This window comes from Babylonia areolata, chromosome 23 (assembly GCF_041734735.1).
Source record: "Babylonia areolata isolate BAREFJ2019XMU chromosome 23, ASM4173473v1, whole genome shotgun sequence".
Taxonomy (NCBI): Eukaryota; Metazoa; Mollusca; class Gastropoda; order Neogastropoda; family Buccinidae; genus Babylonia; species Babylonia areolata.
This window is the reverse complement of record NC_134898.1, coordinates 295,678-322,296: the sequence shown is the minus strand read 5'-3', so window position 1 is coordinate 322,296 and position 26,619 is coordinate 295,678. Positions and strand designations below refer to the sequence as shown.

At 46.1% G+C, this 26,619-nt stretch overlaps 1 protein-coding gene across 1 annotated transcript in view; it reads right to left on the bottom strand.

The window, feature by feature from the left end:
* LOC143297718 (organic cation transporter protein-like) overlaps positions 1–26,619 on the bottom strand; it is a 96,021-nt gene that overhangs the window by 39,629 nt on the left and 29,773 nt on the right. Inside the window, exons 2-6 of the mRNA XM_076610137.1 lie at positions 21,451–21,604; positions 17,254–17,536; positions 14,624–14,727; positions 11,936–12,090; positions 10,609–10,777 (exon numbers count right to left, since the gene is read on the bottom strand). Of these exons, the coding sequence (XP_076466252.1) occupies positions 10,609–10,777; positions 11,936–12,090; positions 14,624–14,727; positions 17,254–17,536; positions 21,451–21,593 (854 nt within the window). The 5' untranslated portion in view covers positions 21,594–21,604. The remainder of the gene's footprint in view (positions 1–10,608; positions 10,778–11,935; positions 12,091–14,623; positions 14,728–17,253; positions 17,537–21,450; positions 21,605–26,619) is intronic.

Here is a 26,619-nt window from a genome sequence, read left to right as displayed (position 1 = left end):
GGTGACTTCATTGATGGTGTGTGTTAGAGGTGACTTCACTGATGGTGTCTGTTAGAGGTGACGTAACTGATGGTGTCTGTTAGAGGTGACTTCACTGATGGTGTCTGTTAGAGGTGACTTCACTGATGGTTTCTGTTAGACGTGACTTCATTGATGGTGTGTGTTAGAGGTAACTTCACTGATGGTGTCTGTTAGAGGTGCCTTCACTGATGGTGTGTGTTAGAGGTGACTTCACTGATGGTGTCTGTTAGAGGTGACTTCACTGATGGTGTGTGTTAGAGGTGACTTCACTGATGGTGTCTGTTAGAGGTGACTTCACTGATGGTGTCTGTTAGAGGTGACTTCACTGATGGTGTGTGTTAGAGGTGACGTCACTGATGGTGTCTGTTAGAGGTGACTTCACTGATGGCGTGTGTTAGAGGTGCCTTCATTGATGGTGTGTTTTAGAGGTGACGTCACTGATGGTGTCTGTTAGAGGTGACGTCACTGATGGTGTCTGTTAGAGGTAACTTCACTGATGGTGTGTGTTAGAGGTGACGTCACTGATGGTGTCTGTTAGAGGTGACTTCACTGATGGTGTGTATTAGAGGTGACGTCACTGATGGTGTCTGTTAGAGGTGACGTCACTGATGGTGTGTGTCAGAGGTGATTTTACTGATGATGTGTGTTAGAGGTGATGGTGTCTGTTAGAGGTGACTTCATTGATGGTGTCTGTTAGAGATGATGGTGTCTGTTAGAGGTGACTTTACTGATGGTGTCTGTTAGAGGTGATGGCGTCTGTTAGAGGTGACTTCATTGATGATGTGTGTTAGAGGTGATGGTGTCTGTTAGAGGTGATGGTGTCTGTTAGAGGTGACTTCACTGATGGTGTGTGTTAGAGGTGACTTCACTGATGATGTGTGTTAGAGATGATGGTGTGTGTTAGACATGACTTCACTGATGGTGTCTGTTAGAGGTGACTTCACTGATGGTGTCTGTTAGAGGTGACTTCATTAATGGTAGACGTGACTTCATTGATGGTGTGTGTTAGAGGTAACTTCACTGATGGTGTCTGTTAGAGGTGCCTTCACTGATCGTGTGTGTTAGAGGTGACTTCACTGATGGTGTGTGTTAGAGGTGACTTCATTGATGGTGTGTGTTAGAGGTGACGTCACTGATGGTGTCTGTTAGAGGTGACTTCACTGATGGTGTCTGTTAGAGGTGACTTCACTGATGGCGTGTGTTAGAGGTGACTTCACTGATGGTGTGTGTTAGAGGTGATTTCACTGATGGTGTGTGTTAGAGGTGACTTCATTGATGGTGTCTGTTAGAGGTGACTTCACTGATGGTGTCTGTTAGACGTGACTTCATTGATGGTGTGTGTTAGAGGTGACTTCACTGGTGGTGTCTGTTAGAGGTGACTTCATTGATGGTGTCTGTTAGAGGTGACTTCACTGATGGTGTGTGTTAGAGGTGACGTCACTGATGATATTTGTTAGAGGTGACTTCACTGATGGTGTCTGTTAGAGTGACTTCACTGATGGTGTGTGTTAGAGGTGACTTCACTGATGGTGTGTGTTAGAGGTGACGTCACTGATGGTGTCTGTTAGAGTGACTTCACTGATGGTGTGTGTTAGAGGTGACGTCACTGATGGTGTGTGTTAGAGATGACTTCACTGATGGTGTGTGTTAGAGGTGACGTCATTGATGGTGTCTGTTAGAGGTAACTTCACTGATGGTGTGTGTTAGAGGTGACGTCATTGATGGTGTGTGTTAGAGGTGACGTGACTGATGGTGTGTGTTAGAGGTGACGTCACTGATGGTGTCTGTTAGAGGTGACTTCACTGATGGTGTGTGTTAGAGGTGACGTCACTGATGGTGTCTGTTAGAGTGACTTCACTGATGGTGTGTGTTAGAGGTGACGTCACTGATGGTGTCTGTTAGAGTGACTTCACTGATGGTGTGTCTTAGAAGTGACGTCACTGATGGTGTCTGTTAGAGGTGACTTCACTGATGGTGTGTGTTAGAGGTGACTTCACTGATGGTGTCTGTTAGAGGTGACTTCACTGATGGTGTCTGTTAGAGGTGACTTCACTGATGGTGTGTGTTAGAGATGATCGTGTGTGTTAGAGGTGACTTTACTGATGGTGTCTGTTAGAGGTGACTTCACTGATGGTGTCTGTTAGAGGTGACTTCACTGATGGTGTGTGTTAGAGGTGACTTCACTGATGATGTTTGTTAGAGGTGACGTCACTGATGGTGTCTGTTAGAGGTGACTTCACTGATGATGTTTGTTAGAGGTGACTTCACTGATGGTGTCTGTTAGAGGTGACGTCACTGATGATGTGTGTTTGAGATGGCTTCACTGATGGTGTTTGTTAGAGGTGAGGTTACTGATGATGTGTGTTTGAGATGGCTTCACTGATGGTGTCTGTCAGAGATCACGTCACTGATGGTGTCTGTTAGAGGTGACGTCACTGATGATGTCTGTTAGAGATGACTTCACTGATGGTGTCTGTTAGAGGTGACGTCACTGATGATGTCTGTTAGAGATGACTTCACTGATGGTGTCTGTTAGAGGTGATGGTGTCTGTTAGAGGTGACTTTACTGATGGTGTGTTTTAGAGGTGACTTCATTGATGGTGTGTGTTAGAGGTGACTTCATTGATGGTGTGTGTTAGAGGTGACTTCACTGATGGTGTGTGTTAGAGGTGACTTCACTGATGGTGTCTGTTAGACGTGACTTCACTGATGGTTTTTGTTTGGGGGAGTCTGTACCAGTCTGTGTCAGGAGGTGATGTCTGTTAGTTCACTGGTGGTGTTTGTTTTGGGGAGGCTGAATCAGAGGTGACTTTACTGATGGTGTCTGTTAGAGGTGACTTCACTGATGATGTTTGTTAGAGGTGACTTCACTGATGGTGTCTGTTAGAGGTGACGTCACTGATGATGTGTGTTTGAGATGGTTTCACTGATGGTGTTTGTTAGAGGTCACGTCACTGATGGTGTCTGTTAGAGGTGACGTCACTGATGATGTGTGTTTGAGATGGCTTCACTGATGGTGTTTGTTAGAGGTGACGTCACTGATGATGTCTGTTAGAGATGACTTCACTGATGGTGTCTGTTAGAGGTGATGGTGTCTGTTAGTGGTGACTTCATTGATGGTGTGTGTTAGAGGTGATGGTGTCTGTTAGAGGTGACGTCACTGATGATGTGTGTTTGAGATGGCTTCACTGATGGTGTGTGTTAGACGTGACTTCATTGATGGTGTGTGTTAGAGGTGATGGTGTCTGTTAGAGGTGACGTCACTGATGATGTGTGTTTGAGATGGCTTCACTGATGGTGTGTGTTAGACGTGACTTCACTGATGGTTTTTGTTTGGGGGAGTCTGGACCAGTCTGTGTCAGGAGGTGATGTCTGTTAGTTCACTGGTGGAGTTTGTTTTGGGGAGTCTGAATCAGTCTTTTTCAGAAGGGGGGTGTCAGCCTTGGTCTCTGCTGTCTGTTACAAGTGACTTCACTGCTGGTGTTTGTTTCAGTTTTAATCTGTTTCACAATAATGCGTCACTGCGTTCGAAGAAATCCATATACTTTACACCACATCTGCTGCACGAGCGCATGTATTGTTACCAATCCCAGTGGATGTTTGCCAGAGGACAACACTTGTTACCGGTTGTTGTTGTTTTTCAGTGCGCTCTGCGGGTGCTGCACACGGGATCTCGGTTTATTGTCTCATCCGGATGACTAATGGTTATGGGGGTGAGGGTAGAGGTGGGGGTCTAGTTTGAGTTACAAGACTACCATTACTTTGTTTGTTTGCTTATTTCCTTTGTTTCATTGTTTGTTTGTTTGTCTGTTTTTGTTTGCTTGTTTGTTAAATTAGCAACTAGCTGATATAAAATTTCCAAAGAGAACTGGAGCATGGGTCATGTACTGAGCCGTCCAACGGTAATTTGATAAAACAGTACGGATATTTTGAGTGTACAGTACGGATATTGTGAGTGTACAGTACGGATAAATTATTGTGAATGTACAGTGCAGATATTGTGATTATACAGTACGGATATTGTGATTATACAGTGCAGATATTGTGATTATACACTACGGATATTGTGAATGTACAGTGCGGATATTGTGATTATACAGTACGGATATTGTGAGTATACAGTGCGGATATTGCTAAATATTGCCTGAACTTTCAAAGGATATTGTGATTATACAGTGCGGATATTGCTAGATGCTTTATTCTATTTATGGGTCAGTCTCCTGAACTTTCAAAGGATATAGTGATTATACATGACGGATATTGCTAGATGCTTTATTTTATTTTATGGCTCAGTCTCCTGAACTTTCAAAGGATATAGTGATTATACAGTACGGATATTGCTAGATGCTTTATTTTATTTTATGGCTCAGTCTCCTGAACTTTCAAAGGATATAGTGATTATACATGACGGCCATTGCAAGAAACTTTGTTTATTTCATTTCTTACATAATCTATCTTTGTTGTTTTGGTCATTCTTGTTGCTGTTTAACGCTGTACTTCCCACGCTACAAACGCTAAACACTGTTGCTGCTGAATTGAGCACAGATGCTAAATGCATTAGGAGAGCAGGTTTTTGGCAGATACATTTAAAAACAACTGCATACGGAGAGCGGGTTTCTGGCAATCCGTTCCACACAAAAGATGAAAGCGTTCCTCACCAACATTTCTCCCAGCTCACTTTCAAGTCGTTACCTGATACTGCACAAATTGGCTGCACATTAAGTGGCTGTTTGATGTTAGGGGCCGGAGGGCGGGGACGGGGGGCAGAGGGGTGTTTGTTTGGTATTGTTTTTTATCTTCTTCCCTCCCTATCATTTTTCCAGCACTATGTTCCGTCTCATTTTCTTTCTTTTCCCCAGTTTGTTCTGTTCTCTCTGTCTGTCTGTCTGTTTATGTCTCTCTGTCTCTGTCTCTGTGTTTCTGTCTGTCTGTTTCTCTGTCAGTTTGTTTGTACGTCTGTCTGTCTATCTCTCTCTCTCTCTGTCTTGTGCGCGCGCGCGCACACACACACACACACACACACACACACACACACATACACACACACACACACACACACACACACACACACACACACACACACACACAATGTTAGCTTGCAACTTTTTTCGACACCACTAAAGCCTATGACCAACTGTGGCATTTACGTCTAATATTAAAACTGAAGACGATTGGATTTTCGGGACATATGTATAACTTGATAAAATACTTCTTAGAAAACAAAAATCCAAACTAAAATAGGGAATACGTATTCATCTACACGAACATTGCAAGCAGGTACTCCTCAGGGCTCTGTAATTGCTCCAATATTGTTCAACATTCTAATGAATGATCTAAAAAAAAAAAAAAAAAAAAAAAAAAACCCAAAAAAACCCAACTAACAAAGAATGTTGTAATGGTTCAATACGCTGATGATATATGCATGTGGATGAAAGTTACAATATAAAAAGAATACACCTGCCCGATATATGAATTACACAAAAAAGCTATATCAAAATGAATTAAACACAGCAGCAATTTTTTTTGAGCGAGAATGGTCTGCAAATATCAACCGAAAAAACACACTTGATGCTTTTTAATAACGGATCAAGTTCAGCAACATTGCCTTCCTTTAAAATTTCCGATAACACCCTGGAATATAAAAAAGTAGTGAAATTCCTTGGAGTGCACCTAACATCAAAATTAACTTGGAATCATCATATCGATTACATTTTAACAACCTACCCCCCCCCCCCCCCCCCCCCCCCCGCAAGAAATAATGATAATAATAAACTAAAGCAACCAAGACCAAAGAAAGAAGAAGAAGAAATGAACAGAAAGACAATAATATTTCAAGCTGGTAGGGTCAGGGGTAAATGAAAAAAACAATCTGTTGCTATGATTGTAAATCTGTCGCTGTGTGACGTTATGTGTTCAGAAAGGACTGTGCACGTGGTGTCTATATGACACGTGTCATTTCCATCTCATTCTCTGTCGCTGTGTGACGTCATGTGTTGAGAAAGAACGGTGCACGTTGTGTCTATATGACACGTGTCATTTCTACCTCACTCACTGTCGCTGTGTGACGTCATGTGTTGAGAAAGAACGGTGCACGTGGTGTCTATATGACACGTGTCATTTCTACCTCACTGTCGCTGTGTGACGTCATGTGTTGAGAAAGAACGGTGCACGTGGTGTCTATATGACACGTGTCATTTCCACCTCACTGTCACTGTGTGACGTCATGTGTTGAGAAAGAACGGTGCACGTGGTGTCTATGACACGTGTCATTTCCACCTCACTGTCACTGTGTGACGTCATGTGTTGAGAAAGAACGGTGCACGTGGTGTCTATGACACGTGTCATTTCCACCTCACTGTCTGTCTTCCTCACACCAGTGCAATGACGCACACTGCTCGCTTTAAACATGAACAAAATGAAATGAAATAAAACAAAACAAAATAATGATTGTGCATGTGCGCGCGCGCGCGCGCGTGTGTGTGTGTGTGTGTGTGTGTGCGTGCGTGTGCATGTGTGTGAAGAGGGGCAGGGGTGCAGGGGTGGAGGAGGGGGTGAAGAACAATGTGTTCAGTGATCTCTCATTTAGAGGGTGTGTGTGTGTGTGTGGGGGGGGGGGGGGGGGGCGGGGGGGGGGGGGGGGGGGGGGGGGGGTGCTGGGGGTAGGGGGTGGAGGAGGGGGTGAAGAACAATGTTCAGGGATCACTCAGTGGAAGTCAAGCAAAACAACCAACACAGTCTTCAGCCTATCCAGCAAGAAGCAAGAGGCGAAGTTGACACTGAACAACCAAAGGCTTGCAGAGGAACCCACACCTACCTACCAGGGAGTGACCTTTGACCGCAGGCTCACTTGGAAACAGCAGATCACCAGATGCTGTAGCAGGGCCAAGCTGAGACTGGCGATCATGAAGAAACTTTCAGGGACGGACTGGGGGGCTGTTGAACGTATCCTGAAGAGACTATACAGGGAGAGTCCGACCTGTAGTTGAGTACGGGACATCAGCATGGGCATCAGCTGCAAAGTCTAACCTCGACCATCTCAACAAGATACAGAACCAAGCTCAGCGTGTCATAACTGGTGCCATGAGATCCACCCCAATCCTGAAGATGGAGGAGACCACTGGGCTACGGTCACTGGAGGACAGAAGGGACACAAAGATCCTCATCCAGGCAGCAAAATCCAAACGCTTTGAAAACCATCCAATGAACAACAGAATGAGCAGACCCACCAAGAGCCGGCTGAAAAGAGGCAGCTTCATCCACCAGTCAAGACGCCTTGAATGACAAACCCCAGTCCTGATGGAACACGAAGCAAAGCCTATCCCGGCAAATGTCACCCACCCATCTTGGAAGAGGTGGGTGTTCCCAACAGTCGTCACCAGCATTCCCGGAGTGTAGAAGAGAGGAACACAGTCAGACACCCAAAGGAAGGCCCTAGCCATGGAGTACATCTGCAACCAGTACCCCCAGGAAGACTGGACCCATGTCTTTACAGATGGCTCCGCCACAGAAGCAACGAGGGATGGTGGAGCTGGAATCTTCCTCCGATACAAAGACGGAGATGAAGAAATTGCAATCCCAACAGGAAAATACTCCACCAACTTCCGAGCTGAGCGAGAAGCTCTCTGTGAGGCAGCCACAACAGTCTCGCAGAACTCCACAAGAACAACAGGGCAGGTGGTGGTGTTCTCAGATGCTCTCTCCGTGCTCCAAGCCCTCAAGAACTCCCGCTGCAAAGAACAGAACCATCTCACTTCAGCCCTTGTTGCCGTGAGTACCAGAGTGGAGAAAGTGGTGATACAATGGGTACCAGCACACTGTGGCATCAGAGGCAACGAAAAAGCGGAGATTCTGGCAAAAGACGGTGCACAGAAGGAGCAGGCCAACAAACTGGTGTCATACGATGAAATCAAGACAATCATCAAGGCACAGCAAGGAATAAAGTGACGCCTCCAGCACCCCAAATATAACCCAGAAGACAGATACCATTTGCTGGAACGACGGGAACAGGCCAAGATCTTGCGCCTGAGGACTGGACACAACCGCCTGCTCCACCACATGCACACAAAATTTGGCATTGGACAGAGAGGAGAGTGCCCTTGTGATGAGGGACCAATGACAACCGACCGCATCTTTTAAGACTGTAGGACGCATGTACTGGCCAACACCGACAGCAGTGGAAGCCATACTGCACGGCACCCTGGAGGAGCTGCAACGGACGGCAGCCTTCATGGAGGACACCGGGCTCCTCATCTAACGGGAGGCGATCGGGGGAAGAAGACTCATTGGAAGGGGAGGGGGAAGCAAAACAAGAACATAAAAACAACAACATCAATAACAACGAATACTGATCTGAAGGATTTACTGACATCTATTCATTTTCTCTGCTGGGTTCAGTGTTTCTGTTCGCTCTGCCTCTCCCCTCACCGGGCACAAAACCCCATCCGTTCAGTATGTCCAACTTCCTGTTTGTCTGTTCGTCTTTCTGTCTTATGTCTGTCTGTCTTCTTCGTTTGTATCTGGCTGGCATTCTGTCAGCGTTTTGATCTGTCTGTCTATCTGTTCGCCTGTCTCCCTACCTCTCCTTATCCACTGACCACCAGTAGAAGAGCAGCACAACATACAGAAACAGAAGACAAGACACTGACCACCAGCACCAGACACTGACCACCAACACAGGACACTGACCACAAGACACTGACCACCAACACAAGACACTGACCACCAACACAAGACACTGACCACAAGACACTGACCACAAGACACTGACCACCACCACAAGACACTGACCACAAGACACTGACCACCAACACCAGACACTGACCACCAACACAAGACACTGACCACCAACTCCAGACACTGATCACCAACACCAGACACTGACCACCAACACAAGACACTGACCACCAACACAAGACACTGACCACAAGACACTGACCACCACCACAAGACACTGACCACCAACACAACACACAGGACACTGACCACAAGACACTGACCACCAACTCCAGACACAAGACACTGACCACAAGACACTGACCACCAACACCAGACACTGACCACCAACACAGGACACTGACCATCAACACAACACACAAGACACTGACCACAAGACACTGACCACCAACTCCAGACACTAACCACCAACACCAGACACTGACCATCACCCCAACACACAAGACACTGACCACAAGACACTGACCATCAACACCAGACACTGACCACCAACACAACACACTGACCACCAACACAACACACAACACACTGACCACCAACACAACACACTGACCACCAACACAACACACAAGACACTGACCACCAACACAACACACAACACACTGACCACCAACACAACACACAAGACACTGACCACCAACATAACACACAAGACACTGACCATCAACACAACACACTGACCACCAACACAAGACACTGACCATCAACACCAGACACTGACCACCAACACAACACACAAAACACTGACCACCAACACAACACACAAGACACTGACCACCAACACAACACACAACACACTGACCACCAACACAACACACTGACCACCAACACAACACACTGACCACCAACACAACACACAAGACACTGACCACCAACACCAGACACTGACCACCAACACAAGACACTGACCACCAACACAGGACACTGACCATCAACACAACACACAACACACTGACCACAAGACACTGACCACCAACACAACACACTGACCACCAACACAAGACACTGACCACCAACACAACACACAACACACTGACCACCAACACAAAACACTGACCACCAACACAACACACAAGACACTGACCATGAACACAACACACTGACCACCAACATAAGACACTGACCATCAACACCAGACACTGACCACCAACACAACACACTGACCACCAACACAACACACTGACCACCAACACAACACACTGACCACCAACACAACACACTGACCACCAACACAACACACAAGACACTGACCACCAACACAACACACTGACCACCAACACAACACACTGACCACCAACACAACACACAAGACACTGACCACCAACACCAGACACTGACCATCAACACAACACACAACACACTGACCACCAACACCAGACACTGACCACCAACACAACACACAACACACTGACCACCAACACAACACACTGACCACCAACACACCACACAAGACACTGACCATCAACACCAGACACTGACCATCAACACAACACACAACACACTGACCACCAACACAACACACAACACACTGACCACCAACACAACACACTGACCACCAACACACCACACAACACACTGAGCACCAACACCAGACACTGACCACCAACACAACACACTGACCACCAACACAACACACTGACCACCAACACCAGACACTGACCACCAACACAACACACTGACCACCAACACAACACACTGACCACCAACACCAGACACTGACCACCAACACAACACACTGACCACCAACACAACACACAACACACTGACCACCAACACCAGACACTGACCACCAACACAACACACTGACCACCAACACAACACACAACACACTGACCACCAACACAACACACTGACCACCAGTAGAAGAGCAGCACAATGCTGGGGATGGACACTGCAATCTCCAGGTACCGCCAGTTCCGGATGAAGTAGGCGAAGATGACGAGGACCAGCCCTCCCAGGCACCACGAGATCTCGATCAGCACTCCGGCCCACGCCCGCTTGGAGGGCCCCACAATCTCCATGCCTGCCGCACACACACACACACACACACACACACACACACACACACACACACACACACACACACGCGCGCGCGCACTCACAGACATATGCACACTGGAGTGATAAAAGTATCCATAAGTATATCAGTTCTGATAATACTAAATATCAGAAAAATAGCAATTCTTCCCATATTTGTAAGTATACGTTTTATCCATATATTGAATAAAGTTTGAAGCCCTCACATCTTTGTAGATCTCCTGTAAGCCATATTCCTTACGTCTTAAAAACTGTTATTTTATTTGATTTCATATTCCTTACATCTGAAAAAACTGGTCTGTTCCATTAATTCCATATTCCTTACATTTTAAAAACTGATATGCTCCATTTAGTCAGTTCTGAGGTGTGGTATATAGACTGTAGCTAATTTATATTTGCTTCTCAACCAAATTGCTAATGGCTTTTCACAGTTCATATGTAAACTTGATTTTCATCCCGAATTTATTGAAATGATTGGCTACCATTTAAAATCATCTGTGTATCGTCTACAAACTACGCTATCTTATGTTCCTTATCAGCAGTTAATGTATCTTGAAAACCGTTAATTTCTCTGACCACAGTTCCTAAGTTTTCAACGAAAATATAAGGCGAAATCGAATCGCCCTGCCTACAAACTCTCAAAACTTCAAATCACTGGGATGTTTGTCCATTAGCTATTGTAGATGATTTAATATTTTTTGTACAAATATCTTGACCAAAACCGAAAGGTTTTAGCACTTTTGGCATCAATGTCCAATCCAAGGAGTCAAATGCTTTCTCAAAATCAAAAGAAAGCAAAAGTCCCGATTGTTATCTTTGATAATAAATTGGATCATAAATAAGGCTGATGTTATCTCCCATGTATCACCCACTTACAAAATCTCTCTCTCTCTCTCTCTCTCTCTCTCTCTCTCTCTCTCTCTCTCTCTCACGCGCGCGCGCGCGCACACACACACACACTTTCTGCTACACTTCTTTCTTGCTGCTGTCACACACACACACACACACACACACACACACACACACACGCACGCACGCGCGCGCACACACACACACACACACACACACACACACACACACACACGTCCCATCCACAACAGAAAGGGGTGGGGTCACAAACGAAGCAGCACCGGGCCCAGCTCACCAATGACGATCCCATTGACGAAGACTGCCATCCGCGCGATACCCAGGATGAAGCGACAGACGTTGAGGGAGATGAGGTCATAGGTGAAGGCGATCCCGAACCCGCCCCCTACCAGGGCCAGCCCTCCAAAGTAGAACGGCATCTTCCGCCCGAACCTGACACACACCGTGCCACACCGTGCCCTACCGTGCCACACCACACCACACCACACCACACCACACCATACCAGACCAGACCATCCCACACCATACCAGACCATACCAAATCATACCATACCACACCACACCACGCCAAACCACACCATACCAGACCAGACCATCCCACACCAGACCAGACCAGACCATACCAGACCATACTATACCACACAACACCATACCACACCATACCATACTATACCAGACCAGATTATACCAGACCATACCATACCACACCATACCATGGCATACCACACTATACACCACCATACCACATAAACACCATACCAGACCAGACCATACCATACCATGCATACCACACCACATCACACCATACTATACTTTACGACACCACACCACACCACACCGTACCACACCGCACCAGACCACACCACACCACATCATACCACACCACACCATACGATAAGATTCGATACAAAATGATACGACACGATACGATGAAATACAGTGGTCATCCCTCTCATCCGAATGACTGAGTCCAGACCACCACTCAACGTCCCGTGAAGGGGTGACAATGCTCGCCAGTGTGAGATTCGATCCCATGTGCTGTTTGTATCGCTTACAAGTTACCACCAGGCCAACACTCCGTAGAATTCGAATATATAGATAGATGAAAGTATGATGGTCAGTCGAGTCCAGCTGTGACCATCAGAACAGCAGAGAAGGCTGCCCCGTTGCATCCCTACTATCTCGGCCAAAAGGACGTTAGGATTGTCGGCGTTGGGATGGTCCCTAAAAGCCAACTGACCCCCAAGGTTGTAGCACTAAGAGCCAGCGCATTCTTTTCCCTACTCATTAATGAGTCGTAGGCGTTGACAAAAGACTAAGCTGTAAATAGATTCCTATTCTAGTGGAGAAACCATTGATCACACAATTTTCATTTTGCTGTTGGACTAACTATATGTTTCTGACAGATGTGATATAAACCGATGGAGTTACGGACACATCCACCACAGTACCTGTCAGCAATCAGGACCATGACACAGTACCTGTCTGTCAGCGATGAGGACCATGACACAGTACCTGTCTGTCAGCAATCAGGACCATGACACAGTACCTGTCTGTCAGCAATCAGGACCATGACACAGTACCTGTCTGTCAGCGATGAGGACCATGACACAGTACCTGTCTGTCAGCGATGAGGACCATGACACAGTACCTGTCAGCGATGAGGACCATGACACAGTACCTGTCTGTCAGCGATGAGGACCATGACACAGTACCTGTCTGTCAGCGATGAGGACCATGACACAGTACCTGTCTGTCAGCGATGAGGACCATGACACAGTACCTGTGTCAGCGATGAGGACCATGACACAATACCTGTCAGCGATGAGGACCATGACACAGTACCTGTCAGCGATGAGGACCATGACACAGTACCTGTCTGTCAGCGATGAGGACCATGACACAGTACCTGTCTGTCAGCGATGAGGACCATGACACAGTACCTGTCTGTCAGCGATGAGGACCATGACACAGTACCTGTCTGTCAGCGATGAGGACCATGACACAGTACCTGTCAGCAATCAGGACCATGACACAGTACCTGTCTGTCAGCGATGAGGACCATGACACAGTACCTGTCTGTCAGCGATGAGGACCATGACACAGTACCTGTCTGTCAGCAATCAGGACCATGACACAGTACCTGTCTGTCAGCGATGAGGACCATGACACAGTACCTGTCAGCAATGAGGACCATGACACAGTACCTGTCTGTCAGCGATGAGGACCATGACACAGTACCTGTCTGTCAGCGATGAGGACCATGACACAGTACCTGTCAGCGATGAGGACCATGACACAGTACCTGTCAGCGATGAGGACCATGACAAAGTACCTGTCTGTCAGCTATGAGGACCATGACACAGTACCTTCAGCAATGATGACCATGACACAGTACCTGTCAGTGATGAGGACCACAGTACATGACAGCAATGATGACCATGACACAGTACCTTCAGCAATGATGACCATGACACAGTACCTGTCAGCGATGAGGACCACAGTACCTGTCAGCAATGATGACCATGACACAGTACCTTCAGCAATGATGACCATGACACAGTACCTGTCAGCGATGAGGACCATGACACAGTACCTGTCAGCAATGATGAACATGACACAGTACCTTCAACAATGATGACCATGACACAGTACCTGTCAGCATTGATGACCATGACACAGTACCTGTCTGTCAGTAATGAGGACCACAGTACATGTCAGCAATGATGACCATGACAAGTACCTGTCAGCAACGATGACCATGACACAGTACCTGTCTGTCAGCAATGATGACCATGACACAGTACCTGTCTGTCAACAATGATGACCATGACACAGTACCTGTCAGCAACGATGACCATGACACAGTACCTGTCTGTCAACAATGATGACCATGACACAGTACCTGTCAGCAACGATGACCATGACACAGTACCTGTCAGCAACGATGACCATGACACAGTACCTGTCAGCGATGAGGCCGATGACGAAGGTTCCGAAGAGAGTGCCCAGTTCTGAAAACATGTTGGAGCTGGCTCGGTGTATCCCCCGGTGACACACGATATCAAACTGTCAACACACACACACACACACACACACACACACATTTCCAATCTCTCATGTTACCACCTTTCCTCACCCCTAGCACACACACACACACACACACACACACACACACACACACACACACACACACACACACGCACGCACGCATGTATTGACTTAAACGTCTGTTGCCAATCAGAAAAGTCAAAGAATATCAAAAAGAACAGGCACAAGGCCATCACACCATCGATCGCCTCAAAGAAATAAAAGCAGAGAGAGGGAGCGGCCGTAAGTCTAACATGAAAGGTAGAGCACGATGCTTTGCAAATCAAACAAATATCGGCATCTCAACATTGCGCAAATTTCTTCAAAACGGAACAGAGTCTCTGTGGGCTTTTCCAAATACAATAGACTGAGCAACACACTAGACGCCACGTTCTTGGCATCAGAGATCTTTTCCCATCCCTCTTGCGGCCAATCAGTGGCAGCCTCTGTGCGTGTGTGTATGTGTGTGTTTGTGTGTATCTTTGTATATATGTGTGTGGGGTTGGGGGTGGGAGATATGGGCGTGTGTGTGTGTGCTTGTACAAGTAAGCGTTCATCTGTGTGTGTGTGTGTGTGCCGTGGAAGCTGCGATACATAGACTAGAAATGAGTGTGTGGAGGAGGGGGGTAGAGGAGGTGCAGGGGTAATGTGTGGCGTGTGTGTGTGTGTGTGTGTGTGTGTGTGTTGGAGCTCATGTACGTTTATGTGTATTTGACTGTGCTTTCATATCTGTGAAACTGCATGTTTGGTGCAAATCTGTTATGCATGTGTGGGTGTATGTGTGAATGTGTGTCTTCATGTTTTACATTTATTTGCTTATTTATCATCATTGTTGTCTTGCTTATTTATTTATTTATTTATTTTTCTTCTTCTTCTTCTTCTTCTTATCATTTTATTATTATTATCATTACTACTACCTTTTTATATCATAATTATTATTTATTTATTTATCTATTTATGTAAGCTTATCTATTATTTATTCACCTTTTTTTTCTCAAGGCCTGACTAAGCGCGTTGGGTTACGCTGCTGGTCAGGCATCTGCTTGGCAGATGTGGTGTAGCGTATATGGATTTGTCCGAACGCAGTGACGCCTCCTTGAGCTACTGAAACTGAAACTGAAACTGCCAATTTGCAGTTGATGACAGCACCATCTAGCGATCTCTCTCTCTCTCTCTCTCTCTCTCTCTCTCTCTCTCTCTCTCTATCGATGTGTATAGATAGTGTGTGTGTGTGTGTGTGTGTGTGGTAAGGAGGAAGGTGGACAGGAAGATGTTACTGAAATAAACAAATAATGAGGCCAGGAGATGAAATGATTAACAGATAGTAAAGAGTGGTAACTCTCTCCATTGGAACAAATGTACCTTTTATTTTCCTGTGTGTTAGCTGAATCGGTAGCGTAAGCATCACTGACTTGAAGTTGTGTACCTTGTGTAATGGAGAGAGTTACCACTCTTTACTATTTGTTACTGAAATAGTCTCTCTCTCTCTCTCTCTCTCTCTCTCTCTCTCTCTCTATATATATATATATATATATATGAGTGTGTATGTGTGTGTGTGTGTGTGTGTGTGTGTGTGTGTGTGTGCGTGCGCGCGCGCGTGCGCATGCACTCATGGCCTTACTCAGCGCATTGTTGTTTTTCGTGTTTTCTTGGTGGCTGCCAGGCAACTACCTAGCAGATGGTTCAGCGATTGTCCGAATGCAGTCATACAAACTGAAATTGAAAAAAACCTCAATCTCCCAATATGTTATGCCTCTTGGGCCTTCCTGTACCAAATCCTGGACACAGTGGATATAAATTCACTGCCTTCCTGTGCCAAATCCTGGACACAGTGGATATAAATTCACTGCCTTCCTGTGCCGAATCCTGGACACAGTGGATATGAATTCACTGCCTTCCTGTGCCGAATCCTGGACACAGTGGATATGAATTCAGTGCCTTCCTGTGCCGAATCCTGGACACAGTGGATATGAATTCACTGCCTTCCTGTGCCGAATCCTGGACACAGTGGATATGAATTCACTGTCTTGCTGTGCCGAATCCTGGACACAGTGGATATGAATTCACTGTCTTCCTGTGCCGAATCCTGGACACAGTGGATATGAATTCACTGCCTTCCTGTGCCGAATCCTGGACACAGTGGATATGAATTCACTGTCTTGCTGTGCCGAATCCTGGACACAGTGGATATGAATTCAGTGCCTTGCTGTGCCGAATCCTGGACACAGTGGATTCAGTGCCTTGCTGTGCCCAATCCTGGACACAGTGGATTCAGTGCCTTGCTGTGCCCAATCCTGGACACAGTGGATTCAGTGCCGCGATGGCCGAAAGAGGCTGTGGGACCTTTCATCTTTGAATGGAACAATGTGGAACCCCTCCCCCCTAACCCCCCTCCCCCCTAATCCCCCCTCCCCCCCTACCCCCCCTCCCCCCTCCCCCCCCTCCACACACACACACACACACACACACACACACACACACACACACAAGGGACAAGTCACTGACATCCGTAGCGATGGTGGTGTCGAACATGGCCCAGTCATACACCCAGCGGTCACAACGCTGCACTGGGCGGGAGGACACGTTGCCCGGACTGCTCCCGTTGCCTGCAATCACCCAACCAGTCACGTTGGCGTCATAGGGCATGACGTCACCCAGGCTGACGTTGCTGTACACGTGACACTGATCCAGCTTCCCATTGGTCATGGGGATGGTCTGGCTGACAAGGTAGCTGTGGTTGTCTCCCTGGATGTCGTAAGTGTCGGAGTGGAGACCAGGGATGGAGCATCTGGCAGCGGGGAGAAGAAAGGAAGACATGGCAATGCATGTTGTACCACGGCACAGTGCACTGTCATGATGTGCTGTGCAGTGTGGAGAGATGTTGTGTCATGGCACAGTGCACTGTCATGATGTGCTGTGCAGTGTGGAGAGATGTTGTGTCATGGCACAGTGCACTGTCATGATGTGCTGTGCAGTGTGGAGAGATGTTGTACCATGGCACAGTGCACTGTCATGATGTGCTGTGCAGTGTGGAGAGATGTTGTACCACGGCACAGTGCACTGTCATGATGTGCTGTGCAGTGTGGAGAGATGTTGTACCATGGCACAGTGCACTGTCATGATGTGCTGTGCAGTGTGGAGAGATGTTGTACCATGGAACAGTGCACTGTCATGATGTGCTGTGCAGTGTGGAGAGATGTTGTACCATGGAACAGTGCACTGTCATGATGTGCTGTGCAGTGTGGAGAGATGTTGTGTCATGGCACAGTGCACTGTCATGATGTGCTATGCAGTGTGGAGAGATGTTGTACCATGGCACAGTGCACTGTCATGATGTGCTGTGCAGTGTGGAGAGATGTTGTACCATGGCACAGTGCACTGTCATGATGTGCTGTGCAGTGTGGAGAGATGTTGTACCATGGAACAGTGCACTGTCATGATGTGCTGTGCAGTGTGGAGAGATGTTGTGTCATGGCACAGTGCACTGTCATGATGTGCTGTGCAGTGTGGAGAGATGTTGTACCATGGCACAGTGCACTGTCATGATGTGCTGTGCAGTGTGGAGAGATGTTATGTCATGCAATACATTAAGTCTGCTGTCACTGAAAAGAGATGTCACGTTATTCAATTCATCAAGGTTGTGCTGTGCACAGACATGACATGTCATGCAATGCATCAAGATTCGGCTATCCAGTGATATAGATGTCATAATAATAATAATAATAATAATAATAATAATAATAATACACTCGGGCCCGCTTATAAGGAGCGCTCGGGGACCAATTTTTTTACTCCTTATAACCGAGGTTCCTTATAACAGAGTTCTCGGATATAAGGAGTAACCCAAGCCCAACTACCTTATAAACGGGCTTCTGCATTTTTTCGGTGTCAGTATCAGCAATTCTTCTTCTTCTTCTCTCTATCTCTCTCTCTGACTCTCTCTGTAGAAAATCATTGATTCCCGTCAGTTAATCGGTTTTGTATTCTTATGGCAACTTCATCGCCTGACCTGATTAGCAGACTATGGTCTTTTTTAGACCCCCGCCTCTCCGAAGGGGAGGGGGGGGGGTCTACTGGAATCGCTCTGTGTGTGTGTGTGTGTGTGTGTGTGTGTGTCTGTGTGTGTGTGTGTTTGTCCAGGCATTTTCTCGGAACTGACTGAACGAAATCACATAATTTTTGGTGTGTGAGTTCACAACCTTAAAAGCTAGGCACACGAACATTTTCAAGCATGAAAGGTCAAGGTCACAGCCACTGGGGTAAAAAAAAAGGTCAAAACGCATAAATTGCAATTTCTCTAAAAGTAGTTGACCGATTTAAATGCAGTTGTTTTTAATGGGTTCCTTGACGAAAGCGCTACCTGAAGTATCCTTAACCATTTCCACGTAGGACCAACAGCGAATGGGCAATTCGTGGTTCAAACCCGATGATGGCAATTTACCTGTTCGGGCATTTTCTCAGAACTGACTGAACGAAATCTCTTCATTTTTGGTGTATGAGATCACAACCTTAAGAGATAGACACACGAACCTTTTCAAGCACGAAAGGTCAAGGTCACACCCATTAGGGTCAAAAAGGTCAAAATGGATAAATTACGATTTCTCTAAACGTAGTTGACCGATTTAAACACAGTTTGTTTTAACTGCTTTCTTGACGAAACCCTACAGGGCGGGGGTCTAATGAGCCCCCCGGGGTCAATGCTTGTTGTGTAAAGCATTTGAATTGCGTAATTGCAGCTTATAATCAACAGTTTATACATGAATGTTTGATTTACAACTGTTTGATACTTATTTGATTTGAAGCCGATGTCGGTGCGACGTGTCTCCTTTGTAACGGGGCCAGTGGCCTTATACAATAAATGGCATTCTAGTTCATGCCCCCAATCAATCAATCAATCAATCTCTGACTCTCTCTCAGCCCCCCCCCCCTCTCTCTCTCTCTCTCTCTCTCTCTCCCTCCCTCCCTTCGTGACTGCTTGGTAAAATTGCGTCTTGGTGTTCTACCTACATTAATGGTTCCTTGTTTAGACGGTCTTTTGCTGAAAATGGAAATATTCTCTGTGATATTTGTAATACTGCTGAAGGCGAAGAACATTTTATTTATAAATGCCCATTATAATTCGATGGCTTGGAGCCAAAATGGTCTATCTCTACGTAGGCGATTGACTTATTATCAGTTGATTATATGACAAAAACTATAAAACACTACCTGAAAAAAAACATATTACAGAATTACAAAGAGCATAATCTCCACTACATATCCATTACAAACTTGTTCACGACAAGCCCTTGGTTTTTACAGTCAGATCATTTAAAGACCAATCGACTATCTAGAGATAGTAAATTTTGGCTCCAAGCCATACATATGTAGACATTAGACGAAAATATTTGGGATTGTAGCAAATGTCTGAAAGCTGTCCATGTTTATTTTCTATGCACTTCAAAAGAGGCAACAGCAAAATGATGATTACAGTAAATACTAGAAAATTATAGAATCGAGCCTTCCTTGAATCTGAAAACCGTTTAAGCAGATTTTCATCCACAGTTTCCAGTTTAGCAGTGCGTGACCATTTCCGCGACAGATCCTCGGTTCCTCTGGCAACATTGTTTACGTATTTCTGTCGATCTCTCCAGATGTTGCAGAGGGTGGAAAAGGGAATGCCCAACTCCTCAGCTATCACTGCCTTTCTTTGTTGAGGGTTGGCTTCTATTTTTCTTATTATGTCGAGCTTTTGACTGAGTGAAAGAGATTTTCTCTTTTTCTCGCGTTCAGACATTTTCACTTCTGCATCCAGATCAAGCGCATGTGGCAATGAACGGAAGTTTCTGCGGAAGCAAAGGCAGATAATTTTCCCCGAACAGGATTGATGAAATAACTCGCCTACTTTCGGTTTGAAGCTGATGCTATCGGCACTCCTTATAACCGGACTCAGGGCCGATTTGGGGCCTAATTTTTCACTCCTAATAAGCGAGGTATTGTATAACCGAGCTCCTTCTAAGCGAGTTTTTGTAAGTCATAACAAAGAACAATGTAAATCGGGGATTTTTTATTTGCTCCTTATAAAAGAGGTTCCTTATAACCGAGCTCCTTATAAGCGGGCCCGACTGGCATTTATATAGCGCTGGATCTTGTGCAGAGACAAATCAAAGCGCTTTCGCACCAGTCATTCACACGCATGCATAACTCTAAAACTGTAGAAACTAAAGACAAGGAAGGGCAGGCAAGGGAGGCTATTAATTTTTGGGAAGAGGTGGGTTTTAAGGCCAGACTTGAAAGAGCTGAGTGTGGAGACTTGACGAAGCGAAAAAGGAAGTTCATTCCAATCGCAAGATCCAGAAACAGAGAAAGAACGGCGGCCAACAGTCGAGTGTTTGAATCTGGGTATGCGTAAACAGAGTGGATCCGAAGCCGATCGTAGTGAGCGAGATGGAGTGTAGAGGTGAAGGCAGCCGCAGAGATGGTGTCATATCATGCAATACACCAAAGCTGTGCACTGTATAGAGATGTCAACGCTGTGCTGTGTGGAGAGATGCTATCTCATGCAATACATTACAACCCACATTGAAGAGAAACGGGAAAAACACGAGGATGGAGGAACACGCACACACACACACACACACACACACACACACACACACACACAGGGACAAGGAGAGAGACAGGAGAGAGTAGGGGAGGGGGGGGGGGGGGGTAGACTGTGACCTATGGTCCGGGATGAAGAAAATGAAGATGACACTCATGGTCTCAAAGGCGATCATCATGGCGGGAATGGTGGCCAGGACGTACACCTGTTTCTGGTAGCACCCGAACTCCCCGATCTCCTGCAGGATGTGATCAAACAGCATGCTGCCGGCCTCTGCAACACACACACACACACACACACACACACACACACACACACACACACACGTACACACACACACACACACACACACACACACACACACACGTACACGTACACACACACACACACACACGTACACACACACACACACACACACACACACACACACTTCAATGTGGGTTTTAATTATTATTATTTTCATTGATGGCTTGATGTAAAAAAGCAATTGTTGCTTATTCAATTTACCATCATGAAATAAAATCTTGACTTGACTTGACTTGACACACACACAGATTGCTTTCAAGAGAACGTTTAGTTAAAACGTTTATCGTGTTTGTGGTTATCTTTAGTGTCAAACGATTGTCAGGTAACTTCCAAAGTCTTGCAAAGTCATGACATGTTCTGTCAGGTAACTTCCAAAGTCTTGCAAAGTCATGACATGTTCTGAACAAAATATAAAAGAAATAATGTTCAACCAATTACTGTTGACTGAAATTGTCGAATCCCTGTTTCATAATCCAGTATGAGTATTTCTGTGATGCGATCTTCCAATATTGAATTTCATTGATTTTTGCCTCATTGGTGTTTGTGTTGTTAATTGCCGTTACGCATATATTTACGAATTGTTGATTCCATTGTTCTAGTTTATCCCTGTTCTGAGAGAGAGAGAGAAAGAGAGAGAGAGAGAGAACTCAGAACTCAGAACTCAAATTGTTTTTTGTTCAAAGATTAAGATTTTAGGAATGGCGTATTCTTCCCATCTGTCCTTGCTAATCTACATCAGTTCCAAAAGCACGGACACATTTGATGGAAAGGGGAGAAGGAGAGAAGGCAAAAAACCGTGCAGAAGGACAAATATGATGAAGCACACACACACACACACACACACACACACACACACACACACACTCATTAACAGATGGATAAGAGAGAGAGAGAGAGGGGGGGGGGGTAATCAATATCGGCAACTGGATGACTAAAGCGCTATCATATCCACCTGCGACAGTTACAATTAATACTACAATGACCACTACCATCAGTATATCTTACATAACTGCTATTGTCACCATCATGATAGAATGGAATGAACATATTCATGCATGCACACACATTAGAAGAAAATGAAAGAAATGCAAACAAGTAAACAAAACAAAATGAATGAAAATAAAAGGGGACGGAATAAGAAGAAGAAGAAAAACAAAACAAAAAAACAAGAAGAAGAAGAAACAATAACAACGGATCCACTGAGTGAGACATATATATATATATATATATGCCTTCATTGTTCGTGCAACGGTCGTTTCTCTATCTGACTCATTTATGGTTGGAAGGATTGAAGATATTTATGGAGATCTGATCTGAAAATAGGTAGAGAACTGCTCGTTGGTACAGTTCAGTTTCAGTTCAGTAGCTCAAGGAGGCGTCACTGCGTTCGGACAAATCCATATACGCTACACCACACCTACCAAGCAGATGCCTGACCAGCAGCGTAACCCAACGCGCTTAGTCAGGCCTTGAGAGAAAAAAAAAGGTGAATAAATAATAGATAAATACATTAAAAAATAAATAAATAAATAAATAAACTACCACCACTACTAATAATATGTATAAGGCGCAAAAACTTGATGAAGTCAACTATAAGCGTACATAAATAAGTAAATAAATAAATAAATAATAATTATAATATAAAAAGGTAGTAGTAACAATAATAATAATAATAACAATATTAATAATAATAATAATAATAATAATAAACAACTAACTAACTAACTAACTAAATAAATAAAAAAAGGCAAGAATGATGATAAATAAGCAAATAAATGTGAAACATGACGACACACATTCACACATACACCCACACATGCATAACAGATATGCACCAAACATGCAGTTTCACAGATATGGAAGCACAGTCAAATACACACAAACGTACATGAGCCCCAACACACACACACACACACACACACGCACACGCACACACACACACATTACCCTGCACCTCCTCTACCCCCCTCCTCCACACACTCATTTCTAGGCTACGTATCGCAGCTTCCACGGCACACACACACACACACACACACACACACACAGATGAACACTTACTTGTACAAGCACACACACATACGCCCATATCCCCCAACCCCCCACACATATATAAATTTATATATATACACACCCGCACGTTCCAATATCCCGTTGCTCCCACAGTGTAGGCATGTATACACTCACATACCTCATCCTCTACCCCCCTACCCTCCGCACCCCACCCCCCACCGCCCCCTCACACAACAGGGTATGACTGTGTTTGGGATGCTCAATTCTATATATTGTCAAATTTAGTGTTCCCCAAGTGAGTCCCTAATCCCCACAACTGCCATATCGTGTACTGTAGTGTTCCCCAAGTGAGTCCCCATCCCCACAACTGCCATATCGTGGAATGTAGTGTTCCCCAAGTGAGTCCCTAATCCCCACAACTGCCATATCGTGTACTGTAGTGTTCCCCAAGTGAGTCCCCATCCCCACAACTGCCATATCGTGGAATGTAGTGTCCCCCGAGTGAGTCCCCATCCCCACAACTGCCATATTGTGTAATGTAGTGTTCCCCAAGTGAGTCCCCATCCCCACAACTGCCATATCGTGTACTGTAGTGTTCCCCGAGTCCCCATCCCCACAACTGCCATATCGTGTACTGTAGTGTTCCCCAAGTGAGTTCCCATCCCCACAACTGCCATATCGTGTACTGTAGTGTTCCCCAAGTGAGTCCCCATCCCCACAACTGCCATATCGTGGAATGTAGTGTTCCCCGAGTCCCCATCCCCACAACTGCCATATCGTGTACTGTAGTGTTCCCCAAGTGAGTCCCTAATCCCCACAACTGCCATATCGTGTACTGTAGTGTTCCCCAAGTGAGTCCCCATCCCCACAACTGCCATATCGTGTACTGTAGTGTTCCCCAAGTGAGTCCCCATCCCCACAACTGCCATATCGTGGAATGTAGTGTTCCCCAAGTGAGTCCCTAATCCCCACAACTGCCATATCGTGTACTGTAGTGTTCCCCAAGTGAGTCCCCATCCCCACAACTGCCATATCGTGGAATGTAGTGTCCCCCGAGTGAGTCCCCATCCCCACAACTGCCATATTGTGTAATGTAATGTTCCCCAAGTGAGTCCCCATCCCCACAACTGCCATATCGTGTACTGTAGTGTTCCCCAAGTGAGTCCCCATCCCCACAACTGCCATATCGTGTACTGTAGTGTTCCCCAAGTGAGTCCCCATCCCCACAACTGCCATATCGTGTACTGTAGTGTTCCCCAAGTGAGTCCCCATCCCCACAACTGCCATATCATGTACTGTAGTGTACCCCAATTGAGTCCCCATCCCCACAACTGCCATATCGTGGAATGTAGTGTCCCCCGAGTGAGTCCCCATCCCCACAACTGCCATATCGTGTACTGTAGTGTTCCCCAAGTGAGTCCCTCATCCCCACAACTGCCATATCGTGTACTGTAGTGTTCCCCAAGTGAGTCCCCATCCCCACAACTGCCATATCGTGTAATGTAGTGTTCCCCAAGTGAGTCCCCATCCCCACAACTGCCATATCGTGGAATGTAGTGTCCCCCAAGTGAGTCCCCATCCCCACAACTGCCATATCGTGTAATGTAGTGTTCCCCAAGTGAGTCCCCATCCCCACAACTGCCATATCGTGTACTGTAGTGTTCCCCGAGTCCCCATCCCCACAACTGCCATATTGTGTAATGTAGTGTTCCCCAAGTGAGTCCCCATCCCCACAACTGCCATATCGTGTAATGTAGTGTTCCCCAAGTGAGTCCCCATCCCCACAACTGCCATATTGTGTAAAGTAGTGTTCCCCAAGTGAGTCCCCATCTCCACAACTGCCATATTGTGTAATGTAGTGTTCCCCAAGTGAGTCCCCATCCCCACAACTGCCATATCGTGTAATGTAGTGTTCCCCAAGTGTGTCCCCATCCCCACAACTGCCATATTGTGTAAAGTAGTGTTCCCCAAGTGAGTCCCCATCCCCACAACTGCCATATTGTGTACTGTAGTGTTCCCCAAGTGAGTCCCCATCCCCACAACTGCCATATCGTGTAATGTAGTGTTCCCCAAGTGAGTCCCCATCCCCACAACTGCCATATTGTGTAAAGTAGTGTTCCCCAAGTGAGTCCCCATCCCCACAACTGCCATATCGTGTAATGTAGTGTTCCCCAAGTGAGTCCCCATCCCCACAACTGCCATATCGTGTAATGTAGTGTTCCCCAAGTGAGTCCCCATCCCCACAACTGCCATATTGTGTAATGTAGTGTTCCCCGAGTCCCCATCCCCACAACTGCCATATCGTGTAATGTAGTGTTCCCCAAGTGAGTCCCCATCCCCACAACTGCCATGGAAGGGTGAAGGTCGCACGCCTAACAGGCTGAGTGATTCTAGCTCTCCGTATTTTTGTTTATTGTGTTGGTTGTGTTTGGTGTTGTGGAGGTTAGGTTCTGCAGAGTGTTTCATTATGGATCCCTTCGAACAATGGATGTATGTGTGTGCCCCGATCTACATAAGACTGGCTGTGTTTTGGATTTCCCTTTCTGCTTTCCTGTCAGTTTTGAACTGTGCCGGCCCGCCATTCATCTCTCCCTTCAACACGCCTGGACACGTGCAAAACGTAACGTTCAGTGGTAGTGGACAGGTGGGCAACCTTTGTCAAGGTGAGCGCAACGTCCCTCCCTTTGATCTGTACTCGCGCGCTGAACTGTTTGCTATCAAACCTGCACCTTTGACCCCTGACCTAGTTGTGCGCCTGCGAGGAACAGGCATTGGCGCTTGCCTGCCGCGAAGACGAACTCGCCGAGCAGGAAAGAGAAAACAAAAGCCCATCAAAACTGACGTTTCCGTACGGACCCCCAACAGCACTACTGACAGTACACCTGTGTGTGTTGACAGATCCACTTCATGCGGCGCTGTTTGTGCTGCTTCCAACCTCAACACATGTGTTCCTGCTAACATTTTTACTTTCC